Source organism: Crocuta crocuta, unplaced genomic scaffold (assembly GCF_008692635.1).
Source record: "Crocuta crocuta isolate KB4526 unplaced genomic scaffold, BGI_CrCroc_1.0 scaffold562, whole genome shotgun sequence".
Taxonomy (NCBI): Eukaryota; Metazoa; Chordata; class Mammalia; order Carnivora; family Hyaenidae; genus Crocuta; species Crocuta crocuta.
The window spans coordinates 836,521-847,876 of NW_027531012.1; the positions used below are offsets into that span (position 1 = coordinate 836,521).

Below are 11,356 nucleotides of genomic sequence, written 5' to 3' on the forward strand. Positions count from 1 at the left end.
GAAATATAAAAGTAGAATAAGTGAAAGCACCAAAGAAATGTCAAAAAGAAAGAGAAGAGAGTAAAGACTTAGCTTAACAACCTTTAAGACTGATTTACAACTAATATTAATCAGATTTCATAAATAAAAACTCTTAATTTTAAAAAAGGACTCAATCTGGGGTGTCTAGGTGCCTCAGTCGGTTGAGATCTGATGTAGGCTCAGGTCATGATCTCACGGTTTGTGAGTCTGTGCCCCACATAGGCTCTATGCTGACAGCTCAAAGCCCACTTCACATCCTCTGTTGTCTTTTCTGCCCCTCCCCGACTCTCTCTCAAAACAAACAATTAAAACATTTTAAAAAAAAAGGATTCAATCTGGAAAAATAAGAACTGAAAAAAATTATAATTAAAATGTATAAAATCACGAACAGTAAATGAACACATTTGAAATTATAATTCACAAAGCTCTTAATGTTTGGCATCAAAGAGCCAGGTATTCTAATTGAGAAGCAATGCTCTTTTGGACAAACCTAACTTCGTTCACATTTCTAGTAAATTATATTGATTAGTAAAATTGTAATTAGTAAATTATATTGATTAGTTCTTTTTAAAAAAAAACTTAATCACATAAAAATATTTTAAGAGGTAAAAGAACTTATATTAAAATATTAAGGCATTAGGTAAGAGGGAAAAAGATTTACCCATTAATATTTTAACTTGAGGCTTTCTAAAACAAAAAAGTTATTAAAAGGCTGACAACTATAAAATTTTTATTAAATTAAGAATGATTTTATATACTTTTTCCAAAATTGTTTAACAGACTAATAGTTCCTAGGAGAAACAAGCATTGCAAACATGACCAAGGCAAGACAGGTAGGATGACCTTTCCCTTTACTCCTGAATGCTTAAATATATTAGTACTACAGAACTTCATTTCACTAGCAACTTTAATCACATGTTATTTCTGGAAAGAGTTAAGAAAGAAAACTTTAAAACTCACTTGTAAAGTACAATTTTCATTTCTTTCAAGAAATTTTACAAATCTCTGTACAACTCCTGGTTTTTGTATAACCTGATCAATTGGTGGATTAGGTTCTAAAAATTAAAAAAGAATTAAGTTATTACATAGACACAAAAAGACAATAATCTGGCCCCAGTGTCAATTAACAGGACACACAAAATAACTCTTCCTATGTTTCACTGACCAAGTTTAAAAGCCTTGGATACATTTAATTCAAATAAACAAATGTTCTAATTGCAATATTTACTGCAAAACAAACTCTTTTGCATTAACCATAGTAAGACAAATCTTAAAATATTTCCTTCACAAATATTTAATTTTTTAAGTTGAAGGCTATTTTGAAGGTCACCTTCACAACATGGAGTATTTCAGTCTAATATTCGAAACACCAAGTTTCTCCCTAGGACATAGGGAAACATAGGGAAAGATGTTCTCCCTAGTTCTTTATAAATAAGCATCCCCGACTTTTCAGAATGTCCTCTTCCCTGTCAGCCATTGTCTAATGCTTCTCAGCCAACTTATGCTCTATTTTGTCAGAGTATCATTCATAATTTATAGAAATGATACTGGACTATTAGTATTCTTTATAAATTTTCATGAAATGCAGAGGGCTTTTGAGAATCATAAATTTCTAGGAAATTTTAAAACAAAGATATGCAAAATTAAAACCAAGGTATTTCAGCAATTGGCAATTTAAGTACCAAGAACTCTTTCTTCTCCCGTGGCTTCAATAAAAGTACACTCTTAGGGTTCCCCAGCAACTTCTCTGTTACTGTTCCTTATCTATCAGTCAATATGGCATGCAACTCTTGAGCTCCAGGTTTTGAGTGAGTTCAAGCCCCATGCTGGGTGTGGTACTACTTTAAAAAAATTAATTTTATTTAAAAAACAGATTTTTTTTAAAAAAAGCTTTTTATTTTGAGAGAGAGAGAATCCCAGCTAGGCTCTACGCTGTCAGTGCACGGGCCAATAAAGGGCTTGAACTCACAAACTATGAGATCATGATATGACCTGAAATCAAGAGTTGGACGCTTAACTGACTGAGCCACCCAGGCACCCCTCAAAAATATATCTAATTTAAAGTACATTTTAAAGAAAAATTAAGACCTACAAAGAAGAGTGCCTTGAAATTTAAAAAATCCAGTAAATAAAACTCTAGTGCAGAATCATGTGATATCAAATAAGCATAGTGAAATGGGTGATAGGTATTAAGGAGAGTAACGTAACACTTGTTATGATGAGCACTGGATGTTATATGGCAAGCAATGAATTACTAAATTCTACTCCTGAAACCAAGATTACAACATATGTTAACTAACTAGAATTTAAAATAAAAATTTGGAGGTTAAGAAAAAAGTGACATTAATTTTAAATTGTGTCATTACAAATTCAGTACATTATCCATCAATATTAGCAAATTTTAAAGCTTATTTTATCATGTTGATCTAGGAAAAGTAATGATCCATAGCCTTCTTTTATTAAATGATTAAATTTTCTGATTTTATAATATTAATGTACTAAATTGAATTGCTTATTAAAAATCAATATGTAAAATAATAATAATTCTTGCCTTTAGAAAGCAGCTTTCTAAATTTTTGTGTTGCTGTTAGCTGTTGATCAGCATTATTAGAAAAAATCATCTGAACCATATCTGTGGTGATAACTTCTTCCTAAAACATAGAAAATATAATTTATCATTTACATATTTTACATGAATAATATCTGCTGTATCCACTACCTCCAAAACATTGTTGAAGTATAATTTGAAATATTTGTAATATCTACCTCTGGAATGGGTACAGTGGAACTGATATCTGGATCCTGGATTGGACTTTCTAGCATAGATTCATCATTTCTGGGCAAAGAGACATTTCTGCGTTTGAACAGCTGTAATAAAAAAGAAAACACTTTATATACTCTTTCTCATGATTTTTCTATTCTTTATATCATATATACAAAGTTCAGAACAGAGAAGGCTAAGCGATCTAGCTGGCTGATGAGACTACAGAAGGAACATATGATCAGCATAGGGAGATGACTATAATTAACTTATTAGTAGCAAGAATTGTGAAAACCATAAAGCAACAAATGAATATGTTTTGGGGGGACAAATTTTACAGTGACAAATGGAAGTGATCTAAATAGGCTTAAGAGTAAAAAATTTTTAGCACTGGGATAAAATATGATTAACATAAAACTTTTATCAATAAAATAGAAAGGCTCTTCCTCTCAATGATTAAAAATAGCACAGGTTTCTGATTCATGAATTACTCCTGGAGTCTAATAAACTAAGGGTAGCTTTATATTCAATTTCCTAAAGCACTTTTTCATTTAAAATTATCTAAAAATAAACAATAATAATAATGCAACTTCTAAAATCTATACAATGTTTTTGTATTAAACAATTAAATATTTTGAAATACCTACCTGTTCTTCTCTTTTCTGTTTTCGAAGCTGTATTCCTTCTTCTTCTCTTCGTCTACGCATCTCTTGGGGGTTTAGGGCTTTGTTCTTATAACTTTTCATTCTATAGTTATCTTTCCCTGGACTAGCCATGGCATCTTAAGATTAGGAGAGAAGAAAACAGATCTCTCAAAACTACATGAAATGTTTACTCTAAGGAAACTAAGTTCAGGCTTACTGCTTAAATAGACTGACAAAAATCCATTCTAAAGATCATGTACAAAGAATACATTCCCTCATTCCTATATCAAAATTGGAGCAAAAGAACCAAATATTTTAGGACTAAACTATCAAACAAATAATAGATTTTGGTCTAAATACAGATTTTAAGATGCACATCCTAATGCCTGCTGTTTTAATCTTTTTGAAGTGGGAAACATATTATATTCACTGTCAGCCAGGAAATAATCAATCATGAAATAGTTGGGTAAAAAATTTTAGGGGTATCTAGGTGGCTCAGTCAGTCAAGCAGCAGACTCAATTTTGGCTAAGCTCATGATGTCATGGTTCATGAGATAGAGTTCTGTCTGCATCAGGTTCTGCCTGCTTGGGATTCTCATTCTCTCTCTCTCTCAAAATAAATAAATAATAATAATTTTTTTAAAAACCTTTTTATTTTTTTAATGTTTATTTATTTTTGAGAAAGAGTGTGTACACACAAGCAGAGGAGGGGCAAAGAGAAAGGTAAACACAGAATCCAAAGCAGGCTCCAAGCTCTGGGCTATCAGCAGAGAGTCGGACATGGAGCTCAAACCCATGAACCGTGAGGTCATAACTTGAGCCAAAGTTGGATGCTTAACTGAGCCACCCAGGCACGCCCAAAATAACATTAAAAAAAAAAGAATTAAAAAGAAACTTCTAAGTTACAGTTCCCGACAAGTTCAGGAAATGGGCAGAATGAAGTATCTTATTTTCAATGGAACGTGGTATTGGGGTTCAATAAGCACTGCTCAAATATTTTTGGGAGTCTGGCTTCTTTCATTTACTTAAGGTGTTGCCTTCAGAACTAAGGCTGGGGTCGCCTCGTAGCTCAGTCATTTGGGCATCCAGCTTCGGCTCAGGTAATGATCTTGCGTTTGTGAGTTTGAGCCCCATATCGGGCTCTGTGCTGACAGCTTGGAGCCTGCTTTGGATTCTGTGTTTTCCTCTCTGCCTCTCCCCTGCTCATGCTCTGTCTCGGTCTCTCCCCAAAATAAAACAAACTGTTAAAAAATTAAAAAGAACTGAGGCTTCAGTCATGACTACAATACTAGTTTGCAGTACCATGTATAATTAGTTTCTTTTAAATACTGAAATACTTGTATATTTTTAAGTAGTTTTATCATAAATGTATTTAAAAACAACCATTTATATAAACATTTTCTTACAAGTGCATTTACAATAATTTATGTAACATTTTACATTTAAAATAATGTAATAATTTTACTTTTAGAAACCAGAAGGAATGTTGTGATTAATTAACACTATGAAATAAACAGAAGAAAAGGAAAGGTTGGCATTTATCTGCTATCTCTGATGTCAAAGACAGACTAATGAAGTAGCAAATTATACTGTAATTAGTAAAGTATGCTAAAACATATGCATTGAATCCTGTGAGCATAGAAGAACTAGCAACTAACTGTGCCTTAGGGAGCTCTAAAAATCTTCAGTTATCTTTTTTTTTTTAAACAAATAGTTTATTGTCAAATTGGTTTCCATATAACACCCAGTGCTCATCCCCCCAAGTGCCCTCCTCCATGCCCATCACCCCCCTTACCCTCTCCCCCACCCTAATCACTTCTCAGTTTGTTCTCAGCATTCAAGAGTCTCTCATGGTTTGCCTCCCTCCCTCTCCCCAATTACTTTTCCCCTTCTTCTCCACCATGGTCCTCCGTTAAGTTCCTCCTAATCCTCCTACACGTGCAAACATATGGTATTGTCCTTCTCTGCCTGACTTATTTTGCTCAGCATAACACCCTCAAGGTCCATCCATGTTGTTACACATGGCCAGATTTCATTTTTTCTCATTGCCATGTAGTCTTCACAGTTATCTTAAAGGAAGAGCAAGAATTTGCCAGGGAAGAGGATGAAAAGAGAAAAGGAAAGGAACAAGCATTTCAAACAGAGGAAATACATGGAAAGGCAGAGTTTTTGCAGAAGACTGGCATAAACAAAATATAAGAAATTAAGTATGTTTAAACAAGATTCATGGGAGAAAAAGCGCGAGATAAAGCTAGAAAGGACACATATGGTTCCTGCAATGAGGTGGAGAAATTTGGACTTGATCCTAAGGAACAGAATTAAAGAAATTAAAGAGAAGATTGTTTTGACTTTGATGATGAAGACCCGAACTAAATTAATAGTTACACTCTAAATGTAGAAGACTGGTTGATTCCAGAAACATTGAAGAAATTGATTCCAAAAGAATCAGAAACCAAATAAATATAAGAAATATGTGGTGAATAAGAAAAAGGAGTTTAGGAAACCCCAGGGTTTTTAGCTTGAGCTATTTCAGTACAATGACAAAATAAGCCTAGACACGGAATATAGATGGAGTATCAGAGGGATGGTTTTGTTTGATTGCTACCTTGTTTTTGAGATGAAAACAATGAATTGTTTTCTTTTTAAATTTATATACAGTAAAAAAGATCACTCTTTTGGTATAAAGTTCTATGAATTTAACAAATCCGCAAGCATAAAACTATCACAACCAAAATACAGAACAGCTTCACAACCCCTAAAAATCTTCATCATGCTGCTCCTATTAGCCCCTCTTCCACCTTTAATACCTGGCAATCACTGGCTTGTTCTCGATCTCCAAAGTTCTGATTTTTCCTGAATTTCACATTAAGTGGAATAATAACAGTGTATAGTCTTAAACTGGTTTCTTGCATTTAGCACAGTGTATTTGTGAGATCCATATTGTTGACCTATATCAATAATTCATTCTTATTGTTGAGTAGTATTCTATTGCATGCTTATACCACAGTTTATCAATTCATTAGTTGAAGGACATTTAGGTTGTTTCTAGTTTAGTACAGTTATGAATAAATCTGTTATAAATGTTCATGTACAGGTTTTTGTGTAAATATGTTTCATTTCTCTCAGGTAAATATTTAGAAGTAGGACTGATGGATAATATGTTTATGCTTCACATTTTATAAGAAACTGCCAAAGTGCAAAGTGCTGTACCATTCTGCACTCCCATCAGTAATGTATGAGTTCCTGTTGCTCTGTGTTCTGCCTACATTTGATATTGTCAGAATTTTGTTGGTACAGCCATTCTAACAGATGTAGACTAACTTTCATTTTAATGTGTTAAATTTATAATACTTAGGACACATACAGGAAATTTAGACCTATAGATGGTTCAAAATATGAGTCAAAACTCAGGAAGAATCCTAATTGATAATCCAAGATCATGTAGAGCTAAAAAAGAAAGATGACCAAGGATTGAAATCTTGATGGTGATCTTTTAGTGGGAAAAGGAACAAAGAACCAAAAGGAAATAGGTCAGAGAAATAAGAGAACCAGAAGAAAGTCAGAATCAGGAAAGAGAAAGGAATTCAAAAGACAAGGTAGTATTTCATTTGTAGTAGCACTAAAAACAGACCACTCAATTCATTCATTCATTGATTCATCCAGCAAATTTCAGTGCCTACAATATGCCAGGTAAAACATGAGGCATCACATTTGATAATTAAGTCATTTAGTAAAGATACTGAGAGAAATTTCACTAGTGGTGGAGCTAAAAGTAGAATGGAATAGGCTGAGCACTTCATAATGATTTGAAAGGTACTTTGTGCCTTTAAACTTAACACATGTACATTCTAGCAATTAAGGTATATCTATATTTGACCAAATCCTTCTTTAAAATATTTAATTAATTGATTTTGATAATACTGTGGGAACCATTAGAAACAGTTCAATCTAACTTTATTAATAAAGTATTCAGCATTATTCCCCAAGTATTTCATACATAAATATTCTGTCTCATTAATAAGAACTTAGGCTCTGACATAAGAAAAAGAGAGGAGTTCACTATAGAACAAATTGGACTTCAACATTAGTTGTTGAATTATGCTTAATAAGTATAAAATATTAGCAAAATGAAATGTCCACAGAAATAAGCCTCTTAATATTTACCACCTATATATTAGGTTTTTCTAGGCCACTGGCCTCTAACCTTTTTTTGATCACATATCCTTATGTATGCAAAATATATTTGTGCAGGGGCACTTGGGTGGCTCAGTCAGTTATGTGTTAAACTCTTGATTTGGGCTCAGGTCATGATCTCACACTTCATGAGATCAGGCCCTACAACACATCAGGGAGAGTGCAGAGTCGTCTTGGGATTCTCTCTCTCCCTCTCTCTCTGCCCCTTCCCTACTTGTGCCCTTCTCTCTCAAAATAAATAAGCATTTAAAAAAATACATATATTTGTGCATTCATCCTCTATTTATTTATATACAAGTATTACTAGCCTAATAATCTATTCCATTACAAAATTTACAAATAGAACATTTTTAAAAAGGAATAGTTTTAAAAGGTAAAGAAACAAGTTCTAATACTTTTTCCCCACAATTCAATTACCTTGTGCCTCTCCAGCCTACACACTGGACACTACTTCTAAGACCATTAATCTAGGCAATCACATTAAAATCTTTAATATAAATACGTTAACCAAATAAAATCTACCCCCAACAACTCATACATCATTTGTTCCTTTTTCTTATGCAGTACTAACTTCTTATTTAACATCTGCATCCTCATTGTAATTGCTTTAAAGAGCACATAAAGTCCAAGAACAATCTCTAAAGGTACCTCACCAGAGAGGACTGTTCCCTTTTCTGCAAAATAACTTTAAAGACTGTATTTCAAAGGTTATTATCTCATACAAGTTAATTTTTTTTTTAATGTTTATTTTTGAAAGAGCGCACACAAGCAGGGGAGGGGCAGAGAGAGACGGGGGGAGGGAAACATAGAATCGGAACCTGGCTCCAGGCTCCAAGCTGTCAGCACAGAGCCTGACACGGGGCTCAAACCCACCAACCGGGAGATCACGACCTGAGCAGAAGTCGGATGATTAACCCACTGAGCCACCCAGGAGCCCCAAGTTACTTTAAATATAAGAAATGCCTTTCAGATACTTTGGAGATCGCAGAACATAGCTGCTGCTTCTTTTTTTTTTTTCAGTCATGAGTTTTTCACTCAGCTCTTTGAAAAACTGTTTCGAGGTTGGGCAAGTAATTGCATTTTGAACTTCTTCTAATGTATATTAACGTAATTTCTTGTGCCCCTAAAGCCTCCATTTCTACGGGTCTGGGTGCATCCTAGTAAAACTACAGGACTGGTACCGAGGGGTAAGTGTGCTGACCACAGCCCCTAGAACCAAACAAGCAGTACTGAAAGATCTAAAGGACCAAGGTGTTTTTTGTTTACCAAGAAGGAAAATCGCTTTCCTGACTAAGAGACATTAAGTCAGAGGTAAAATGTTTTTAAAAGCTTAAGAGTAAATGCCGATGTCATATTCTTTCGAAGTATCCCTATCCCATTTCACTGCTTTCAAATCCTTCGCTTCTCATGCATTACCGAGCAAACACTTAATAAATTTTCATCTTGGAAGGGAGCTGTTAGAAGCATCTATCCCACTCAGCCCGCGTCGACATCCAGGTGGAGGAGGGAAGCTGGCGGACCGCGAGGGTGCGACAAGTAGGCCCCCGGGGCCACCCGTGCCGTATTTTGGACACTGTGGAACTTCTAGAAGGAGCCGCCGGACCCACACAGACGCTAAATCGCAGGAGTGAATGGCAACATTTGACAAGACCGTGTACCTCCGAGAGCGGAACCAAGGCACGGTGAGGCGGCACGGAGGCAGGCTGAGGTCGGCCGTCCGAGGCTCCTTCCCAGGGCCAGCCAGACCGGCTGCAAGGATCGGTGTTCCCCCGCACCTTCGCGTCAGCACGGAAAAGGTCCGGCTGCCACGCCCCCCGCCACCGCTGTGTGCGACCCTGAGAAAATACCTGGCCGAATGGCCTGGTCCTCCAGCCTTCTCAAGGAAAGGGATAAATAAAAACAGTGACCCCTGGAACCAGCAACTCCCCAAGGGGCCAAACCCAAGGTTCACCCAAACTGGCCTGTGTCACTCCCACTTACCCATTAATGTAGCACTACCTGCGGTCCTAACTTCTCAGGCCCCGGTTGCGGAGTCCGCTGCAGGTAACGAAGGGGTCGCCACTCCGCCCCTAGCGTTGAGCGTAGCGACAAGGTTCGCAGCTCAAGATGGCGGCTACCTGCGCCCCTTCCCCGAGACCCCGACACTCGGCTCCCAGAAGCCCTTGCAAGCGGCGACCGCAGCAGCGGCGGCGGCGGCGGCTGCACCGACTGGCAGAGGGGCGGAGAGAGCGAGTGCGCAGCCCCGCCCACCGAAGGAGCAGCCGGCACCTGCGCTGACTCCGGGATTTTAATTGGGCGCTGTCGCGGGGGCAGCGAGGGAGCTCTCGTTCGTTCACTCCTTCGTTCGTTTGGTTTGTTTATTCACTCGTCCTAGAAGATGGTATTGATGGACGGCCTAATCCGTGCTAGGCACTGTTTTAGATATTGGAGCTGAAATAGTGTACATAATGGAAAAATTCCAACCTCGTGGAGCTTTACTGAGGCTCCTTCCTTCAGCTTCTTGAAGCCTCTTTTTTGTCCTGCTGTTTTGTTTCAAGCTTGTCAACAGACCGTTTTATTTAGAATTTGGATTCTATAACATCTGTGGATTTTTGAGAAAAAAGTACTCATTGATGCATGAACAATTCCAAATAAAGTACTCTAAATTATTATAACACATATAAGCTTTGTAATCTACCCTTGAGTTCAACAAACAGTATTGAGAAGAGTCTGTTTCCAGAAGCAATGGTGGGCACAGAACATGGAAGTTACATACATGATACCTGCCCTGAAAAAGATCGTGTTTTCTATCTCTTATTCTTTTTGTTTTCTTTTCTGAGAAATTTCTTGGTTATCTTCTAGCTCTCTATTGAGATAGAGAGAGAGAGATTCTGCTAATTGTGTTTTTAATCTACAAGCTATTTTAATCCAAGAGCTATTTCCTAGATTCAGGGATTAAATAGCTTTTGTCTCTATGAAGATATTAATTGTAGTTTCCTTTAAGTATTTTTTTCTCCTTCATTCATGGTCTGGGTGAAACTCCTTAGAGTTTGTTTTCCTTTTTCATCATTTGGTTTTCAACTTTACTGCCACAGGCTGTACTCTAATGCCTAGTGATCCTTGAGTATCCATTCATATTTGACTGAGACACTAACAAAAACTATTGTAAACTTGTATGACAGCCCATTGTTTACTTGCTAATTGTTGTCTTCCCTACAGAATAATAATATGGGATCTTGGCTGTTTCCTTGGAGGACTTTCTATGTCCTTTTCTTATGTGTAGGTCTTTTCTTTTGAATCAATGATTTTCCCTGGAGAAGAATTTTGTTGTTTTTTTTTTTAATTTTTTTTTTATTTGTGTTTAGGAGAGAGAGAGAGAGACAGCATGAGCAGGGGAGGGTCAGAGAGAGAGGGAGTCACAGACTGAAACAGGCTCCAGGCTCTGAGCTGGTAGTCAGCACAGAGCCCGACGCGGGGCTCGAACCCACGAACCGCGAGATCATGACCTAAGCGAAAGTTGGCCGCTTAACCGACTAAGCCACCCAGGCGCCCCTGGAGAAGAATTTTCTAATCTCCTGACAGGAAGGCACAAATCAGACATAAGAATGTGATGGAGGAAATGACTTGGGGCCTCATAATTCAGCATTTAGCTTTCACTCTTCCCCACTTACAGTCCAACACCTTGACAGCCCCCCCACCCCCACCCCCTTAGTTGTGCATTTCTGACGTTACAGTCTTTCTGGTTCATTTTCTTCAT

The 11,356-nt window shown here is 36.9% G+C and overlaps 1 protein-coding gene across 1 annotated transcript in view; it reads right to left on the reverse strand.

The window, feature by feature from the left end:
- Window positions 1–9,757, reverse strand: part of KPNA5 (karyopherin subunit alpha 5) — a 39,993-nt gene extending 30,236 nt beyond the window's left edge. Inside the window, exons 1-5 of the mRNA XM_077770858.1 lie at window positions 9,601–9,757; window positions 3,430–3,563; window positions 2,788–2,889; window positions 2,573–2,672; window positions 982–1,076 (exon numbers count right to left, since the gene is read on the reverse strand). Coding sequence (XP_077626984.1) covers window positions 982–1,076; window positions 2,573–2,672; window positions 2,788–2,889; window positions 3,430–3,563; window positions 9,601–9,604 — 435 coding nt within the window. The 5' untranslated portion in view covers window positions 9,605–9,757. The remainder of the gene's footprint in view (window positions 1–981; window positions 1,077–2,572; window positions 2,673–2,787; window positions 2,890–3,429; window positions 3,564–9,600) is intronic.
- Window positions 9,758–11,356: the final 1,599 nt, after the last annotated feature.